The sequence below is a fragment of the Salmo trutta genome, chromosome 26, assembly GCF_901001165.1.
Source record: "Salmo trutta chromosome 26, fSalTru1.1, whole genome shotgun sequence".
Lineage (NCBI taxonomy): Eukaryota > Metazoa > Chordata > Actinopteri > Salmoniformes > Salmonidae > Salmo > Salmo trutta.
The window spans coordinates 2,266,875-2,288,062 of NC_042982.1; the positions used below are offsets into that span (position 1 = coordinate 2,266,875).

Below are 21,188 nucleotides of genomic sequence, written 5' to 3' on the forward strand. Positions count from 1 at the left end.
TTTTGGGTATGGAAAATTTCACAGCGGTTTAAATGGTACAACGATTGTCTACACAATGACTGATTGTTTTGTCACATAAACTGAAATTAGGCTAACTATTAGAATTTGAACAACCAGGAAATGGCAGAGCGATTTCTGCACATTGCATCTTTAACTATGACCAGAAGGCTTCCTAATATAGCACATAATATAGTGGTCAGAATTATGACCATCTGGTCAGATAGAGGTCACAATTATGACCAACTGGTGGTATGATGTTCAGGAAAAAACGTAATATTCCGGTCAGTAAAAATACGTTAAAAAGAACATAAAAATACCTCATACATCTTTTCAAACAGGTTTTGCAAATTGGGCCGGATTAAAAATTGTACATAATACCCTTTTTAAATAGTGTGGTTTATTCCACCAAACTAAATCTAAAAGTTGAATGTCTACTACTTTCATTGTTGCTTGGGGAACATCCAATGCCATTACAGTACATGCTAGTCTTGATAAAGCAATACGACCGTTGAAATATATAAATCCAGCAGGGCTAGTAGATGCTCTCACTGCCCTATAATCCGCTTCATTGTCAATTGACAGTGAGTCTCTTTGGAGCTAGGAGCGGTCGACATCTTGAATTGGAGTAAGAAAGTGAGTGAAATAAAAACCTTGATCTTAACCATCCTGTTTCAAAATTAGTGCTTTTAGGACACGTAGTTGCGGCTTTTCAGGTAAATTTGCCTGTACAGCTTCAGGTGAGTGCAAGGGAGACCGGTGAGAACAGGAGCAATGCAGTAAAAATTTGACCGAGACGAGAGCAAACGAGTCGTGACAATGGTAGTTTGCTAGCTAATCAGCCACATTTCGCATGCTAGTGTAACCGGTGCTGTTACACTAGCAAGTTGATTTTAAAAGGCAATTTGGAACCAAGAACTGTGTTGTGTGATGTTGAAAAAACGGTATAGTTATGGGAATACACATTAGGACAGAATACCCTAACGGCGATAGCTACAAAATGTATAGCTAGTTCGTTATCGGTGATAGATAACGTTAGCTAGCCACAGTAGCTAGTTTTCCGGTCAGGCAGACATCTAGCAGTACAGTAGTACTAGTAGAGGTTAGCTAGATAGCTCATTTCAAAACCTCTTACGTTAGCTGACATTAGCGAGCTAGGTACCTTGGTTTGCTGCATCCCCATGCGAATCGATGTAATAACGACATTATAACTCGCATTTCATGTATCTGCCCCCTTGCTACTGATGATGTTCACAGGCCATTGCAATCTCAAATTGTCAAAATAAACACACTACCAAATGCGTTCAGAGTTGTTATGAAGGTTAACTGGCTAATATTAGCTGCTAGACTATTCTAGAACGCTGAAGACATGTTGATGCATGGAATTAGTAATTCAATAGGATCTCAGTGTTGATCCCGCTGGTTCTCCAGTCTTTGAATGGATGGATCCTCAAATAAAATTGTATTTGTCACATGCGCCGAATACAACAGTTTACTTACGAGGCCTTTGCCAACAATGCAGTTAAAAGGGAAGAAAATGTGCTAATTATACTGAAAAAATATATGAACGCAACCATTTCAAAGATTTCCCTGTTATAGTTCATATAAGAATATCAGTCAATTAAAATTAATTCATAAGGCCCTAATGTATGTGGATTTCACATGACTGGTACCGGAGCTCCAAGTCTAGGTCCAATAGGCTTCTAAACAGCTTCTACCCCCAAACCATAAGACTCCTGAACATCTAATCAAATGGCTACCCAGACTATTTGCATTGCCCCCCCCCCCCCCCCCCCCTTTACGCTGCTGCTACTCTCTGTTATTATGTATGCATAGTCACTTTAATAACTCTACCTACATGTACATATTACCTCAATTACCTCGACCATTAACTCTGTACCGGTACCCCCTGTATATAGCCTCGCTATTGTTATTTTACTGTAGCTATACTTTATTTCTGTTTTTTTTTCTTCTTAAAACTGCATTGTTGGTTAAGGGCTTTTTAGTAAGCATTTCACTGTAAGGTCTACACCTGTTGTATTCGGAGCATGTGACAAATACAATTTGATTTGATTTGGGAATACAGATATGCATCTGTTGGTCACAGATACCTTAAAAAGGGTAGGGGCGTGGACCAAAAAAACAGTCGGTATCGAGTGTGACCACCATTTGCCTCAGGCAGTGCGATTATGGAGCGAGATAGCTGCCAAAAGGTTGAACATACATATCATTAGGATCGTAAGAAAATCCATAAGTAAATTGTTATGATCGTTAGAAAAGCCATGCTCGAAACTTGAAACATAAATGTTAAATTAGATCTGTAAATGTACGTTGTTGTAGCGGCTGTCTGAAGTAGTAGACCAAGGCGCAGTGTGGTTAGTGCTCATCTTTGTTATTTAATTTAAAAAAAGAGAACACTTTACAAATAAACAAAAGACAACAGCCAAACAGTCCTGTCAGGTAACAAATGACTAAACAGAAAATATCTACCCACCAAACCCAAAGGAAAAACATGCTGCCTAAGTATGACTCCCAATCAGCAACAACGATGTACTGCTGTTCCTGATTGGGAGCCATACCCGGCCGAAACAAAGCAATCCCCAACATAGAAATACAGACATAGAATGCCCACCCAAATCACACCCTGACCAAACCTAAATAGAGACATAAAAAGGCTCTCTCAGGTCAGGGCGTGACAGTTGTTACAACTATGAATTAACATTTACAAGTTAAATTCTTACTTTACATTTATTTTTTATATATATTTTTTCAATTATTCAACAACAGAACAATACAACACAGCAAGAGTAAATACTACTACAAAAAGTAAATCAATGGTCCCCACCCCCCAAAATAAAATCACTTAAAACAATGACAAATTACAAAATACAAATAATAAATGAGTTAAATTAGAATAGTAATAATACAAATAACTAAATAAGACAAATGACAAGAGATACCAACATATACACAAAGCAATACAAACAGTACATTACAGAGAGACAATAGCTACATCGATCTACAAGCTCACCTCCACCAACCTCAATGGAAGTGTTTTCATATAGTCCAGGAATGGTTGCCATTGTGAAAACAAAGTGGTTGAATTTATTTCTTAGAGCATAGGTAATCTCCATAGGAATACACATTAATTTCAGAGAGCCATCTTGTAATTGGGAGAGGGGAATCCGATTTCCATGTCAATGCAACGCATTTTCTTGCAGTGGCAAGGGCGATTTCTGTAAATTTGATTTTGAAGTTATTCTTCGAATTCACATTTGTGAAGTTACCCAGAAGGCATATTTCAGGGTCAAGTGGGAAGGGACCTCCATAATAAAGGGAGAAGGGAGGTCCCTTCTGATCCCTTCTGGCATGATGTCACAAACATCATGCCAGAAGGCTTGTAATTTAGTACACTGCCAAGTAGAATGCAAAAATGTGCCTTCTGTTCCACATCTAAAACACATTTCTGATATTTCTGGGTTATATCTATGTAACCTCTGAGGTGTCAGATAGAGTTGGTGGAGGAAGTTGTAATGTATACGTCTATATCTAGAGTAGAGGTCGACCGATTACGATTTTTCAATACCAATACCGATTATTGGAGGACAAAAAAGCCGATACCGATTAATCGGCTGATTTTTATATACATATTTGTAATAATGACAATTACAACAATACTGAATGAACTCTTTTATTTTAACTTAATATAATCCATAAATAAAATACATTTAGTCTCAAATAAATAATGAAACATGTTCAATTTGGTTAAAATAATGCATAAACACAGTGTTGGAGAAGAAAGTAAAAGTGCAATATATGCCATGTAAAAAAACTAACATTTAAAGTACCTTGCTCAGAACATGAGAACATATGAAAGCTGGTGGTTCCTTTTAGTATGAGTCTTCAATATTCCCAGTTAAGAAGTTTTAGATTGTAGTTATTATAGGAATTATAGGACTATTTCTCTCTATACCATTTGTATTTCATATACACCTTTGACTATTGGATGTTCTTATAGGCACTATAGTATTGCCAGCCTAATCTCGGGAGTTGATAGGCTTGGAGTCATAAACAGCGCTGTGCTTCAAGCATTGCGAAGAGCTGCTGGCAAACGCAGGAAAGTGCTGTTTGAATGAATGCTTACGAGCCTGCTGCTGCCTACCACCACTCAGTCAGACTGTTCTGTCAAATATCAAATCATAGACTTAATTATAATATAATAAACACACAGAAATACGGTCATATCCGGAAACGATCATTTCGAAAACAAAACGTTTATTCTTTCAGTGAAATATGGAACCGTTCCGTATTTTATCGAACGGGTGGCAACCCTAAGTCTAAATATTGCTGTAACATTGCACAACCTTCAATGTTATGTCATAATTATGTAAAATTCTGGCAAATGAATTACTGTCTTTGTTAGGAACACACAGTTCGCAACGAGCCAGGCGGCCCAAACCTCTGCGTATACCCTGACGCGAATGCGCTTTTGTTAAATCATCACCCGTTTGGTGAAGTAGGCTGTGATTCGATGATAAATGAACAGGCACTGCATTGATTATATGCAACACAGGACAAGCTATTTAAACTAGTAACATAATCCCTACACATGGTTGATGATATTAAGATTGATTGTTTTTTATAAGATAAGTTTAATGCTAGCTAGCAATTTACCTTGGCTCCTTGCTGCACTCGCGTAACAGGTGGTCAGCCTGCCACGCAGTCTCCTCGTGGATTGCAATGTAATCGGCCATAATCGGCACCCAAAAACGCCGATTACCGATTGTTATGAAAACGTGAAAATTATCCCTAATTAATCGACCCGGCCATGGTCGACCTCTAATCTAGAGTTGATGGTCGCTGACACGCTATTTTGGCATAGTTCCGACCATAGACCCTCATCAATTGTAGTATTCAAATCGGATTCCCATCGCTTTCTTGACTTATGTACATCTGGTTTTGGGCATTGTTGCATTAGCAATGAGTACACTGGATATAAATCTGTATGTGTCATTGTTATCATGGAGTAGTTGTTCAATACTTGATAGATTTGGTAAAGTCATATCTCCAAAAGTGCTTCTGAGCAAGTTTTAACTGTAAATACCAAAATAAATGATAATTGGATAACTGGTATTTTTCTTTTAGTTGCTCAAATGAGATAAGTACCCTATCTATATAACAATGTTCTAAATGCGTTATTCCCTTCTCATGCCACTGTTGAAAAATGTTGCTATCCAAGATCATTGGCAGGAGTCTGCTTTGCCACATGGGTGTTTTGGGTGACAAGTCTTGTTTCAGACCAAATAACTTATGGATTTCATACCAAGATCTTACTAAATTGATGGTACAGGTATTGCTTGTTTTTGTTGATATAGTCTTGGGGTTCCACTTGTAGATAATATTACTCCCAACCTCTTCATTAAGAGCAAACATTTTTCCATCCATTTCCATCCATTAAAATAGGAATGAAATTAATATCATTTGCGCTGCCCAATAATACATCTTGAAATTTGGTAGGCAGAGGCCTCCCACGTTAATTTGTCCAGGCTCACCCTTGGGGTTTTACCGTTCCGTACAAATTGTCTTATGGTCTTGTTAAAGGACTTAAAGAAACTCTTGGGTATGGTTATTCGTAAATATAAAAATAGGTACATCATCTTAGGCAGAACGTTCATCTTAATACAGCTAATTCTCCCAGATAATGTGAGAGGCAGATCTATCCATCTATTCAAGTCATTCACCACCTTCTGAACCAAGACAGAGTAGTTAAGTCATTATCAACTGTTATTCCTAGATATTTGAACCCATGTGGCGACCAACTGAACGGACCCGTTTGTTCACAGATGCTATAGTCAAAGCGAGTCAGTGGAAGTATTTCACTTTTGTCCATGTTGACTTTGTAACCTGATATAGAGCTGTATGTACCCAAAAGCGCCTGTAGTTTTGAGAGAGATCAGGTCGGGTCAGAGAGGAACAAAATAATGTTGTCTGCGAACAATGAGGTCTTATGCGTTATCTGGCCCACCAGAAAGCCCTTTATGCCAGGATCCGTTCTTATGGCCTCCGTCAGGGGTTCTGTGGCTTGCACAAAAAGGAGCGGGGAAAGTGAACAGCTCAGTCTACTACCTCTAAAGAGTGGGAATGTGGCTGACATCATGCCATTAGTTGTGATCTTGGCTTGCGGTTTATAGTATAACGTTTTAACCCAGTTGACAAACGAAGGACCAAGGTTAAATTTGAATAGGTATGGCCACTCCAGCCTATTAAAGGGCTTTTCAGCGTCTAGAGATACTGCTATACTAGAATCTCTCCTCACACTGGCCATGTGAATTACGTTGAATAACCTGCGCAAATTATTGGTGGAGGATATTTTCTGTATAAAGCCTGTTTGATCGGTGCTAATCAGGTTTGGCAAATATTATAATAATCTATTAGCCATCACCTTAGAAATCAATTTATTGTCGGCATTGAGGAGCGAGATCGGCCTATAGGAAGAACATTGTAGAGGATCTTTATTTTTTTATGTATAACTGTTATAATAGCCGTGGAAAAGGAGTCCGGTAGACTCTGCGTCTCAGCAGCTAAATTTAGAACATCCATCAAGAGAGGAATAAGCAAATCCTTAAACTCCTTATAAAACTCTGGGGGAAAGCCATCTTCTCCTGGTGATTTGCTGGATTGTAGAGAGGAAATTGCCTTTTCGATTTCTGTTTTTGTAAAGGGGCGATCTAGTTCGTTTTGGTCTTCCTGTGTGAGGAGCGGTAGTTCAATAGTTGACAGAAATGTGTCTATCATTGCTGGTTCTGTTCCACCAGAAGTGTTTAACTTAGAATAGTATTGTTTAAATGAATCATTAATCTCTTCCGCGTTGTGAGACACTTGACCGTTCTGTGTTTCAATAGAGTTGATGGTTCTCGGTTTTCTCCTCAGCTTTTATCTGCCAGGCCAAGACTTTGTGCGTCTTCTTCCCCAATTCATACTATCTTTGCCTACTTCTAAGAATAGCCGTTTCAGTTTTGTAAGTACTTAGGGTATTATATTTTAGTTTTTTATTCTCCAACGAGCGGTATGTTTCTTTAGAGCCAGATTTTTTGTGTTCTTTTTGTAGTAATAGGATGTCATTCTCTAATTCATTCAATTCAGTAGTGCATTTTTAAGACCTGTGGTATAAGAAATTATTTGACCCCGAAGAAAGGCTTTTAATGTATCCCAGAGTACAAAACTATTGGGAGAGGACGGACAGTTTGTTTCAAATAAAAACGTAATTTGGTATCTGATAAATTTACAAAATTCTGTCTATTTCAAAAGAGTTGGATTTGGGCACCATCTATAAGTCCCTTGAACTCCATCTGGCATCCAAACAGAAAGTGTGAGGGGAGAATTATCTGAGATAGTTCTGGATAAATACTCAGTTTCTAGAACTCTATGGGTTACCTGTACTGATAGGAGAAAAAAGTCAATCTGGGTAAGAGAGTTATGCGGGCAGGAGTGGAATAAGTAATCCCTATTTTATGGGTGGAGCTGTCTCCATATGTCTTTCAAATGTAAGTCTTTCATAAATGATAGAGTGCATTTGGCTGACTTTGTCATTGAGGTTGCTTTAGTTGAGGATCTATCCAGAATCGTATCCAGACAAAAATTAAAGTTGCCCCCAACTAAATGTGTTCCCTGAAATTCTGCTACCTTGAGGAATATTTAAATTTATTTAAATTTACTGATTTCCTTATAAACTGTAACTCAGTAAAGTCGTTCATGTTTATGATCAGTATACATTAAACTTGTTGGTGTTTCCTTATTTACAATATCTTAGTTAACTCACTTTATGTGAGGGATCGGTGAAACTCAGCCTAAAGTGTCCCCACCTGCGCTGACAAATAGCTATTTTTTCTGTGGCACAGCTGGGTTAGAAGCTTCAGGAGGGCAGTCACGTGTGTTTGCGCGGCGGAGGTCCTGGGTTCGAGCCCCGGTATAAGCCGAATTGAGCGGAAGTGATACTCTAAGCAAGCCGCAAAACATACTGTACATACAGTGAGGGGGGAAAAGTATTTGACTCCCTGCTAATTTTGTACGTTTGCCCGCTGACAAAGAAATGATCAGTCTATAATTTTAATGGTAGGTTTATTTGAACAGTGAGAGACAGAATAACAACAAAAAAATCCTGAAAAACGTATGTCAAAAATGTTATAAATTGATTTGCATTTTAACTTGTTATGGATAGGGGGCAGTATTTTCACGGCCGGATAAAAAACGTACCCGATTTAATCTGATTATTACTCCTGCCCAGAAACTAGAATATGCATATAATTATTAGCTTTGGATAGAAAACACTCCAAAGTTTCTAAAACTGTTTGAATGGTGTCTGTGAGTATAACAGAACTCATTTGGCAGGCCAAAACCTGAGAAGATTCCAAACAGGAAGCGCTCTCTCTGACTATTTCTTGGCCTTCTTGATCATCTCTATCCAAAACAGGGAATCTCTGCTGTAACGTGACATTTTCTAACGCTCCCATAGGCTCTCAGAAGGCGCCAGAACGTTGAATGATGACTTTGCAGGCCATGGCTGAAAAACAGTAGCGAATTTGGATAGTGGTCGATCTGAGAACAATGAGACAGGGGGCGCGTGCACGAGACGACTCCATGTTTTTATTTTTTTGTCTTTGAACGAAAACAGGGTTTCCCGGTCGGAATATTATCACTTTTTTACGAGAAAAATGGCATAAAAATTGATTTTAAACAGCGTTTGACATGCTTCGAAGTACGGTAATGGAATATTTTGATTTTTTTTGTCACAAAACGCGCCGGGCGTGTCACCCTTCTTTACCCTTCGGATAGTGTCTTGAACGCACAAACAAAACGCCGCTATTTGGATATAACTATGGATTATTTGGAACCAAACCAACATTTGTTATTGAAGTAGAAGTCCTGGGAGTGCATTCTGACGAAGAACAGCAAAGGTAATCCAATTTTTCTTATAGTAAATCTGAGTTTGGTGAGTACCAAACTTGGTGGGTGTCAAAATAGCTAGCGATGGCCGGGCTATCTACTCAGAATATTGCAAAATGTGCTTTCACCGAAAAGCTATTTTAAAATCGGACACCGCGAGTGCATAAAGGAGTTCTGTATCTATAATTCTTAAAATAATTGTTATGTTTTTTGTGAACGTTATCGTGAGTAATTTAGTAAATTCACCGGAAGTTTTCGGTGGGAATGCTAGTTCTGAACGTCACATGCTAATGTAAAAAGCTGTTTTTCGATATAAATATGAACTTGATTGAACAAAACATGCATGTATTGTATAACATAATGTCCTAGGAGTGTCATCTGATGAAGATCATCAAAGGTTAGTGCTGCATTTAGCTGTGGTTTTGTTTTTTGTGACATTATATGCTAGCTTGAAAAATGGGTGTCTGATTATTTCTGGCTGGGTACTCTGCTGACATAATCTAATGTTTTGCTTTCGCTGTAAAGCCTTTTTGAAATCGGACAGTGTGGTTAGATAAAGGAGAGTCTTGTCTTTAAAATGGTGTAAAATAGTCATATGTTTGAAAAATGGAAGTTTTTGGATTTTTGAGGAATTTGTCATTTGCGCCACACCCATCATTGGATATTTGAGCAGGTGTTCCGCCAGCGGAACGTCTAGATGTAAGAGGCAAAATATTTTCTGAACATCACGCGGCAATGTAAAATGCTGTTTTTGGATATAAATATGAACTTGATCGAACAAAAAATGCATGTATTGTGTAACATGATGTCCTAGGAGTGTCATCTGATGAAGATCGTCAAAGGTTAGTGCATAATTTTAGCTGGTTTTCTGGTTTTTGTGATGCCTGTCCTTGCTAGGAAAATGGCTGTGTGGTTTTTCTTGTGTTGGAACTGTCCTAACATAATCTAACTTTATGCTTTCGCCGTAAAGCCTTTTTGAAATCGGACAATGTGGTTACATTAAGGAGACGTGTATCTTTAAAATGGTGTAAAATAGCCGTATGTTTGAGAACTTTGAATTATGACATTTTGTGGTTTTGAATTTGGCGCTCTGATTTTTCACTGGCTGTTGAATAGTTTGAACCGTGGGTGGGACGGTAGCATCCCACGTAGCCCTGAGAAGTTAAATGGTCAACTTAGTGTATGTAAACGTCTGACCCACTGGAATTGTGATACAGTGAATTATAAGTGAAATAATCTGTCTGTAAACAATTGTTGGAAAAATTACTTGTGTCAAGCACAAAGTAGATGTCCTTACCGACTTGCCAAAACTATAGTTTGTCTACAAGAAATTTGTGGAGTGGTTGAAAAACAAGTTTTACTGACTCCAACCTAAGTGTATGTAAACTTCCGATTTCAACTGTATGTACCAGCTCTTTACGCAAACTTATCTGTTTGACTGTGCTTGTCTTGCTGGCCACATGCCAACTGTTTCACTATTATTGTTGCCCTTTAGATAGCAGAAGCGGGCGGCTCACCCTTGTTGTCATCTTAAGGTCTTTGCAGACTGTATGTCGGATTCAGGCTTTTATGATTATCACATCACACTGCGCGATGTTACCAAGTATGCATCTTAGAAATAGTTTTTACATATAAACAAACGTTATGCCTGAACTCAGAATCAGATAAGCTTCCCCCATATAACATGGTAGGATGTTTTTCTAAAATGTATAATCCTATCAGGTAGCCTGATTTCAGGTGTGTCGTGTAAACAACATTGTTAGGGACATCGTTCTTCTTGCACAGCATGTATGCTAAGCGTTTAAATCAAACTTTTATATTCCTCTGACTATTCACAATAAACATTATTGTGTGCATTCTCTGTGCCGGCCATGTTCCTATTGGTTAGTCACCGGGATCTGACACTGCTAGAACTTTGTCATAGCCTACGACCACACGTAGCGGTACTTAATCGGCAGACATAGACCCGGTCACACTGACCTTGGAGTGAGAGAGACATAAGGTCAGATCTTGAGGAACACACACACATTCACACACACACTAGGCTATTGCGCTGACTTGCATATGTCAACTCTATCAGTCTGGCTTCATGATGTTTGAATAGATATAAGGGTCAAATGAGTTCTCTGTAAGCTTTTGGATGTGTCCTTCTGAATAGACTGAGAGGTAGACAGGTAAAGGGGGTGGGGTGGGGTGGGTCCTTCAATCTGAGCCGAATTCAGTTCAATCATGACAGGAATTGGAAATGTGCTTCCTATGGCACCTGAAGGTCAAATGAAAGGGTAGACATGTTTTTAATTCATTAACAAATTAGCCTAGATGGCATCGCTCCTCTAGGGTCGTGTTCATTAGGGCGCGTATTTCTTATTGGGGGTTTAGGTAGGACCCACCCTGTTTCATTCAGCTTTCTTAATTTTGGGGCCTAATGAACACCTTGATTCCCCTCCTGTTTTCTGTGTGTTAGCTATAGGAGCAGTAATCTGGTCTAGGCCTATTTTATTTGTCTTCCTGAGGAGTGGGAAGGAAGAGGATTAGTTAATCTAGGGCTTTTCTTGTTGTGGATCATGTACTTTTGTTAAACTACTCCTTTCCTGCCTAGTAGTATCTAGAGATGGATGTAGTAGTCTCTCTCTCTCTCTGCCTCTTCAGGCAGATATATGATTTCTTTCTGAATTCCTCCTGACCCAAGAAGACATTTCTTCAAGAAGCCTTTTTCCCCCTCTGATTTTTTATTGTTGTGCTGACTGCTGATCACTTCCCTACTCTCTCTCTCCCCCATGCAGTCACTCCTCATGGCCTGTTATGACTGAGAGGCTGCCATCATGATTGGAGGATTGTTCATCTACAACCACAAGGGGGAGGTGCTGATCTCCCGCGTCTACCGTGATGACATAGGGTGAGTCCACAGAGCAGTGTTGCATGGTATACCGAAACTTCAGTAATTTTTACATCAAAAAATTAAACGGTTCGGTACTAACATTTTTGTTACGTTCTGTACTTCTGTCAAATGTCTCACGTGATTGAGAAGATCAATTCTATCGATCAGCGCATCCCCTTTATAGCGTGAAGAGCAAAGTGCATGCTCCACTTAGTCATTCATTGCGAGGCTGTCTGGGTGGCATTGTTAGCTGCCCACTAATGCTGCACAAACACTTGAATAATGCAAAACATGTAGAAATGTTGAGACTGTTAATTACTGTTCGCAAAACAATGTCCATTCAGATTATAACAGTAGCTTCCTGCTTTAATTGTGGGCTTACTTTCCTTGTTAGCTTGCATCTGAATTCACTACCCTAGTACCCAAAAAATACTGATTTCAAAGCTATTTGTCATCAAAAACGTTATAAATTAACTTAGTCTCCCTTGCCACCAAAAACTCATTCATTTCATTGTCTCCCTCGCCTCCGTCGGGTTTCTACTAGATTCCATAACCACATTCTGCCTTGCGAATGATGTCTTTACTTTCTTAGAGACAGTGCACTTTTATAAAAGAGATTGCTTCTTCTATGCAAATGTTTTTGATCAGTACAATAAAATAATATGTTCTCCTAGCAGTTTACAATAAAATAAGTCCTTAATGGCAGTGATTATTTCTCATCTGTAGCCCCATGAAATCATCTAAAACAACCGCAATAACTCAATGCATGCACACACTCTTATTGAATAATAAGCATTTACCTGTATTGTGAATAGACTTAGGCAACATCTTGATTTACCCAGTTTATCAATAGATTTATCCTATCACCATTGTTATTTTGTAGTTAGATTGGTCAAAACAAATTCAAATTGATTGTATGATTTGTATAATTGATTCATTAATGCATACAGTGACTTCAGAAATTATTCACACCACTTTACTTTTTCCAGATGTTGTTGTATTACAGCGTGAATTTAAAATGAATTAAATTTAGATTTAGTGTCACTGATTGTGTCATTTTGTGTCACTACACACAATACCCCATAATGTCAAAGTGAAATTATGTTTTTAGAAATTTGTACAAATTAATAAAAATGAAAAACTGAAATGTCTTGTCAATAAGTACTCAACCCCTTTGTTATGGCAAGCCTAAATACGTTCAGGAGTAAAAATGTGCTTAACAAGTCAAATAATAAGTTGCATGGATTCAATAATACGGTTTAACAATTTTTGAATGACTACCTCATCTCTGTAACCCACACATACAATTGTATGTAAGGTCCCTCAGTCTAGCAGTGATTTTCAACCACAAAGACCAGGGAGGTTTTCCAATGCCTCGCAAAGAGGGGGACCTATTGGTATATGGGTAAAAATAAATCAATGTGTAGTTTACTAATAAAATGGTTTGACGGTGAAGTGGACATAATCGGTCTTCATATCCCGAAGGAAAAAAATTATCTCACTACAATACATTTTAATAGAAAGTTAGCAAAAATAGACAAGATCTTGCTACCATTGACAGGAAAATACCTGCCTATTTGTGGAAAAATGTCCTTTATTAACTCTTTAGTCATATCCCAGTTTACTTATTTGTTTATGGCCCTGCCTTACGACTTGTTTCTTAAATTATATGAGCAAAAAATATAAAATTTTATTTGGAATGGCAAGCCAGACAAAATTAAACGGCCTTATTTATATAATGAATATGAATTCGGAGGGCAGAAATGATTAAATATTAAAGCATTAGACCTCTCAGTAAAGACTTCAGTCATACAAAAGTTATACTTAAATCCAAACTGGTTTTCTAGTAGTTTAGTAAGAATGGCTCACCCCGTGTTCAAGAATGGCCTTTTCCCTTTATTCAGATTACAAACTCTCACTTTCGGTTATTTGAAAATGAAGTCATCTCAAAAATATAATTATTTTTAAAACAAGCCATAGAAAGTTGGTTTTAATCTCAGTTAAAATGTACTAATTGATGGAGAAACAAAATAAAAATATATATATACTTTTGGAGGAGAAAAAATAAAGTATAATTTTTGTAAATGATATCATAAATAGGACTGGTGGAGTTGTCACACATGCAGCTAATAAAAATATATGGAAATGTCTGCTCTACCCAAAATTACAACCAACTAATTGCAGCATTACAGCAAAAATGGAAGAGGCAAGTGGAAGGGGGAGAATGTAAGGAACTGTCGGCCCTGCATTAAAGACCAAAAATGGTTAAAGATAATTGTGATAAGTAAAAAAGTATACCAGTTTGACAGATGTGCCATACAGATTGCAAAATAGTTGGGAAGAGATTTTCAGGGCACATGGTTTATGAACAACACCGGATTCAGAATCATTAGATCATTTGTTTTGGTCGCAGGTTCAAGAATGGCTGAAGAATTGCCACCTTTACCCTGAGTTAACTCTGCAAATAGCACTACTGGGTGATCTGAAAAGTCATAGTCAATAAATCATTTGATATGTATAAACTGGAAGTAGAAGCCTAAGTGGTGTTGTCCATTAGTTTACTCCAATAGGGGAGGAGTGGTATGGATATGGGAAAATAATAAAGGAAAATACACTACATAACCAAAAGTATGTGGACACCTGCTCTTCATACATCTCATTCAAAACTCATGTTCATTAATATGAAGTTAGTCCCTCCTTTGCTGCTATAACAGCCTCCACTCTTCTGAGAAGGCGTTCCACTAGATGTTGAAACATTGCTGCGGGGACTTGCTTCCATTCAGCCACAAGAGTATTAGTGAGGTTGGGCACTGATGTTGGGCAATTAGGCCTGGCTTGCAGTCGGCATTCCAATTCCTCCCAAAGGTGTTCGATGGAGTTGAGGTCAGGGCTCTGTGCAAGCCAGTCAAGTTCTTCCACACCAATCTCGACAAACCATTTCATAATGGCCTCGCTTTGTGCACGGGGGCATTGTCATGCTGAAACAGGAAAGGACCTTTCCCAAACTGTTTCCACAAAGTTGAAAGCACGGAATCCTCCAGAATGTCATTGCATGCTGTAGCGTTAAGATTTCCCTTCACTGGAACTAAGGGGTCTAGAACGATCCATGAAAAACAGCCCCAGACCATTATTTCTCCTCCACCAAACTTTACAGTTGGCACTATGCATTCGCACAGGTACTGTTTTCCTGGCATCCGCCAAACCCAGATTCATCTGTCGGACTGCCAGATGGTGAAGCGTGATTCTTCACTCCAGAGAATGCGTTTGCACTGCTTCAGAGTCCAATGGCGGCTAGGTTTACACCACTCCAACCGACGCTTGGTATTGCGCATGTTGAATGTTTAAAACCATGACTAGAGAGACTCAACGAATACAGCAAAGCGCTGCTGTTCTTGTTTACGTTGGTATTCAGCACTGTCAAGACTTTGTTCAACACTTTTATAAGCCATAAAATGTGCGTTCTCCCTACTTCCACTCACGCTACAATCTGCACTGCAGCTGCAATGAATAAGTATAGCAAAGTGTTCCAATAAGCTTGCGTTGTTAATATTAACGGCTTGTCTTTTTTTTATGTCAAGGAATATTTCACTTTCTCTGCTCATAGGAGTAACATGAATTGGTGCATGAGGCAGAAATAATGCAGTGTGACTTGAGTTTCACCATCAGCTGAAAGATGGTGTCCCCTTTTCTCAGCGGAGGGAGGGAGAGCGGAGGGACGGTGAGTCGGGTGAGAGGCACCCTCACCGCTGCTCCTTCCTTCCCCTCAGACTGACCATCAGATGCAGGCCATCAGTCCAGTAAAAAAAAAGAAAGCAAATGATTATGCTCACTTAGCTGGGTCTCAGAAGATATACAACAAATGTTCTATTACCAGTTTAATCATATACCTACATTTTTTCAATATAATTTCAAAATGGTGTAATCTTTATTTACCTAGGCAAGTCAGTTAATAACAAATTCTTATTTACAATGACGGCCTACCCCGGCCAAACCCGGACGATGCTAGGCCAATTGTGCGCCGCCCTATGGGACTCCCAATCACGGCCGGCTGTGGTACAGCCTGTAGTTTTATTCGTTTTTAATTTCCTAAAACAATAATTATCCACCTCACGGTTCAGCTGTCGGAGATTTGAGCACTGAATGCATCCGGGCATTGCATGCATAAGCCTATAGGCTTCGGCGTCCACTGTATGATATTATTATTTAAAAAATAAATATGAAGAGAAGCTTAGGCCTAGCCCCAGAGAGTTAGATATATGCCGGCGGCATGCTACGACACCGACATGCATTTTAATGAGTGAGCTGGACATGAGGTGAGTTCAGATTGGTCTGCCATGTAGCATGCTATAACATGGGTCAGTATGTGTAGGTAATCTTTCCTGACGCAGATTATTTTAAAGATGTCACGTAGTAGAACTACATAAGTGTTGCTCTCCACTTTCTGGAGGACCGAGTTTAGAAATCAGTGGAATTAGAGTATGATAGCTAAGGAGATGGAGAAAATTCTGGCGTTTGATTGCAAATATGCAGATGGAGTCAAAAAGAGAACACAGAAGGCTATTGTATAAAACACCTGTCTCCGGATTACATCTTCAAACTAAGGGCAACCATGGCATTCGTGACAGAGAGGGAGAAGCGTCGATCTATGTAAGATAGTCTAGCACGCTACATTTTCAGATATTACATGTTTCTATTTTTGTCAGAATGTAATTTTCATTTCAAGTTTAAGTGTACCGTTAGCTAGCTAGCTAGCTAACGTTAGCTGGCTGGCTCGCTAGCTAACGTTACGTGTATGGTCTGCGTAGTAATATTATTTGTATCTCAAAGCCATTTGCATTGCTAGTTATAGCCTAATGTAAGCTAGCTAACATTGAACCTGGTTGGTTAGCTACCTGCAGGTTCATGCAGGTTAGTAACATTATGAGTTGGGATTATGGTTCATTGTCTATCTAGCTAGCTACATGTCTAAACAAAGGACTCCACTATGCAAGTAACCATTTCAATAGAATATTCATGATGCCACTGTGACAACTGTCAATAGACGTAGCTGGTAAATTCGTTCAGACTATCTACTTCGATTTCAGAGCACTTTCGTCTAGCCAACGTTAGCCAGTTGGCTTGGGTGTCTGACTGCTGTTGTTGGGTCAGAACGCTCGGATCAACCCAACTCCTCGGCCAGAGCGTTCAGTATGCGCTCTGAACGCTCCGAGAGCAAAACGCTCTGAATTTACAAACGGACAATCTGACAGTGCTTTTGAGTTTACGAACTCCCAGAGGCACACTGGCACTCTAAATTAAATTTACGAACACACCTGTAGTATAAACCAGCCTTTAGTCTTGAAATCTTTGGTTGTTTAGTACATGGCTTCACATGTGAATCCTTAAGGAGATGGTTGGGGCTAAAGCTTAAGAGGATGTGAACGATGCTGAATGGGTGTAGACAAAGAAGAGCTCTCCAGTAGGTGTAACAAAACATACGATTATCAACTTTCAAAGCAGAATTATTTTCCCATTGTTCCTCAACTGTAGTGTATGATATACCATTTTCTAGCTCTGAGTCTCTACTTTTATCCAATGTAAAAAACACAATTTCAAATGTTGCTACATATGTCCAATCGAGCCGGTCAGTCACAATTAAAGGTAAAATGCACTGCATTTCAAACAGTCAGCATCTAATGAATTCAGGGCTTGTGAACGTATACCTAGGCTAAATATAAGCCTTCCACAACCATAAGACCCAATCATTTAAAAATTTGTTTTATCAAAATAGTTTAACCTGCTTTTTGTTGTTGTTGCAATAAATAAAACAATTATAATAAAAAGCAATTTTTTGTTACAAATTTAACTAGAACCTTGCACACAAGGTCTCATCAAGCCCACGTGCTAGTGATTAGCCAGCTAATCTTTATATTTCAAGGTTAGCCAACTTGGATCCATTTGCAAAGTTGAACAGTTGAATTGTTATGAACATACCCTACTGTCTGTCTCCAAATGTTTGAAAAGCATGTTAGCCTGTCCACTTCCTTCAGATGTTGAAATCAAGTGGCCTACCTTATTTCTCAGAAGGAGAACGATTTGCCAATTTCTTGTATAATTGTGTTTTATGCTTATTGCACATTTATAAAACATATACAGCTAGTATAACAGTCTTTGGCTAAAAGACCAGCTAAAATCCGCCGTTGGCAAACTGCGCATTAATTTTCCATAATCAATGTTCATTGATGCTCTCGTTTCAGTAGTGTCTCCTCTGCGCGCAATTTGAGTAGTTGAGACAAAAAAAAAGGTATCGTTAGAAAATAACTTATCCACTATTACAGTAAAATAATGTCTCAATGTGTTTTGGTGTCCATATGACCGATTCTGTTGGACCAAACCTCAAATAAAACCGGTGATCTCTCAACTTTGTTGGCATGAGAGGCAGGGGGAGGGGCTTGGTGTGTGTAAACCATAGAGGAAGATGCGAAGCAAGAGGTTTCACTCTCGTTAAAATCTGGCCAAAATAAGGCCAATGTGTTTTTGGGGACCTAAGGTTGTTGCCTGCCTTCCCGCCTTTGGGACAACGACTTCCATTGTTAGGGCAGAGACGTGCATCTCTTCATTATATACAGATCTCTGGATACCTAGTCAGTTGCACAACTGAATGCATTCAACCAAAATGTGTCTTCCGCATTTAACCCAACCCCTCTGAATCAGAGCGGTGCAAGGGGCTGCCTTAATTGAAATCTACATCATCAGCACCCAGGGAGAAGTTGTTGTGAGTTAACTGCCTTGCTCAATGGCAGAACGGCAGGTTTTCCCATCTTGCGGATTTGAACAAGTGACCTTTTGGTTACTGGCCCAACGCTCTTAACCGCTAGGCTACCTGCCGTACCTGGTGCACACTGCACAGAGGAGCAAAAGGGACGGGACCAAAAATACAACACGAGAACAAGCAGACATAAACGTTCATAAAAACGAAAAAATAACAAAACCTTGATTCTTGCAATACAGGCATTTGGAATAGTGCGCAAAAACATACATTTGAATTAATCAAATTAATTCTATATATCGCCCAGCCCTAGGTGTGTTCAATAGGATATAGGCCCAAAACACTTATTTTGGCTTTGCTTGAATTGCCCTGCCGTTGCATGGCTATATGATCACACCGGTAATAGATCAGTTGTTGTATTACTTGTGAGGCACAGCTTGAGTGAGCATACATTTTAATAATTCATTTTTTAAAATTTTACTGGGCTGATGGAGCCTGCATCTGATGGTCAGTCTCAGTGGAGGGAGGGAGCAGCAGACTGAGGTTGCGCCACTCAACGTCCCTCCGCTCTCCCTTTCCTCCGCTGATACTGACCGGAAAGGGACCGTCTGGTGACTTGGTGAAACTCAAGTCGCACCGCATTATTTCTATAGTGATTTGCTCTCTGGGCCTGCCACGCACAGGGCAGCTAAATCGGGTGCACCTACCGCCAACACTGCGAGAGAAAAAAATAAAAAAATAGGAATGCAAGGTTTATTGTTGTTTTTTTTACAGAAATGAATGGTGATTGACTAGGAATGCCTTGGAGAGCGACCGGTTGGTGACCACTGATCGGCCACATGCACAGTAGCCTGCATTTGGCCGTACCAACATTCATCTCATCTTTGTCCACTACAATTTAAAAATTTGTCCACACGGAGGACATTCCAGGCTATAGGCATATTTTGTTTCGTATTTTTTTTTGCGCACAAGGAGTGAGAGAATGGTGCTGAAGCACGAAATTGGGATGCCGGCTACGATTGTATTTATTTTTATCGGCCAGAAGCATGCAGTTGCCAGCTAATGGAAACCCTGGTGTACCTGTGCGTGCTCCCGTCTTTCGTGTGTCTCTCTAACCCTCTGCCCTGATGTCTCTATCCCCATCTTCATTCTCCACCTCCTTTCCCTCTCCTGCTCCTCCTCCTTGTCTTTTGTGTTTCTGTCCACCCCTTTTTGCTGGTGCCATTTCTCTCCATGTCCATCATCTTGTCCATTGGATACTGTAGGAATAGGTAAGATGATGTGCTTGCTTGGCAACTGATTATCTCCTGACTGAAGTGTCTTGCCGGCATGCAAGCTGCATTGACAACCCCCTATTAAAGCCTGTTTTCTTTTTCTCCAGATGTAAGCTTACCGTTTCCTTTCTTCTGTGCTTCTCATGGTCTTCTATTTCTCCTCTTTCACTCTCCCCCGCTTTGACTTTCAATTATCTCATATCTTTACTCGCATAATACAGTTAAATGTCTCTAACACTCTGTTCCTCTTCCGTGTGTGTGCTTGCTGCTCAAGGTCTAGCTTTTCAATGTCCCTAACGACCCCCTCCTATTATTTTCTGTATTTGTGCATCCAGGCGCAACGCGGTGGATGCGTTCCGCGTGAACGTGATCCATGCGCGGCAGCAGGTGCGCTCGCCGGTCACCAACATCGCCCGCACCAGCTTCTTCCACGTCAAGCGCTCCAACATCTGGCTGGCGGCGGTCACCAAGCAGAATGTTAACGCTGCCATGGTGTTCGAGTTCCTCTACAAGGTATAGTTATTGGTGTTGGATATATTGGCTGGAGCAGTCACATTTTCTTAAATAACTATCTGATTTTTATCTTATCTTAAGATGTGCGACGTCATGACGGCCTACTTCGGCAAGATCAGCGAGGAGAACATCAAGAACAACTTTGTGCTGATCTACGAGCTGCTGGACGGTAAAGGAAACCTTTTCTTTTGCCACTCTTTTAGGCTATCACTCTCTTTTTTTCCTCTGGCTCCTTTTTCCTCTGGAAAGAGTCGTCTTGAAAGAGTAGAGCTGATGTATCAGTCGTCTATTGTTGCTGCTTTGTGTGTGTGTGTGTGTGTGTGTGTGTGTGTGTGTGTGTGTGTGTGTGTGTGTGTGTGTGTGTGTGTGTCTCTGTTAGGAATTTCTGGATAGTCGAAATACATGTTTTAAATATTATATATATATTTTTTTACTTTAATGGGGCTTGCTCGCGCTTGTTGTTTGTTGTTTTAACAGAAGGGTGGGGGAGGGTCTGAAGAGGAGCAGGGGCCTATGTGTGATATAGAGGAAGAACAAAAGAGAAAGTAGCCAAACCGGCTTGCGCAAGTTAGACAAAAGTATTACTGCGATATGTTATCTATCATCTCATCTGGTAGTCTGTCTTCACTGCATCAAATCGATGTAAAGAAGCTAGCTACACTAGCGAGCTAAGTTAGCCAGCTTGCAACTTTTGAATACTCTCACAAGTAATTGAACACTAAATACGTTCTGATATTTGAATAACTGTGCCTATCTCTAGTGTGTGTGTGTGTGTGTGTGTGTGTGTGTGTGTGTGTGTGTGTGTGTGTGTGTGTGTGTGTGTGCGCGCGCTCAA

General features: G+C 39.7%; 1 protein-coding gene across 5 annotated transcripts in view; it reads left to right on the forward strand.

The window, feature by feature from the left end:
* Positions 1-518: 518 nt before the first annotated feature.
* LOC115162876 (AP-2 complex subunit mu-like) overlaps positions 519-21,188 on the forward strand; it is a 44,709-nt gene continuing 24,039 nt past the window's right edge. For 4 of the 5 annotated variants that reach the window (XM_029714351.1, XM_029714354.1, XM_029714353.1 and 1 more), the window contains exons 1-4: positions 519-633; positions 11,724-11,836; positions 20,176-20,353; positions 20,435-20,522. In XM_029714351.1, the coding sequence (XP_029570211.1) occupies positions 11,763-11,836; positions 20,176-20,353; positions 20,435-20,522 (340 nt within the window). In that variant the 5' untranslated portion in view covers positions 519-633; positions 11,724-11,762. Of the gene's footprint in view, positions 634-661; positions 738-11,723; positions 11,837-20,175; positions 20,354-20,434; positions 20,523-21,188 lie in introns of those variants that run through there. The other variant, XM_029714352.1, reaches the window with a different exon arrangement.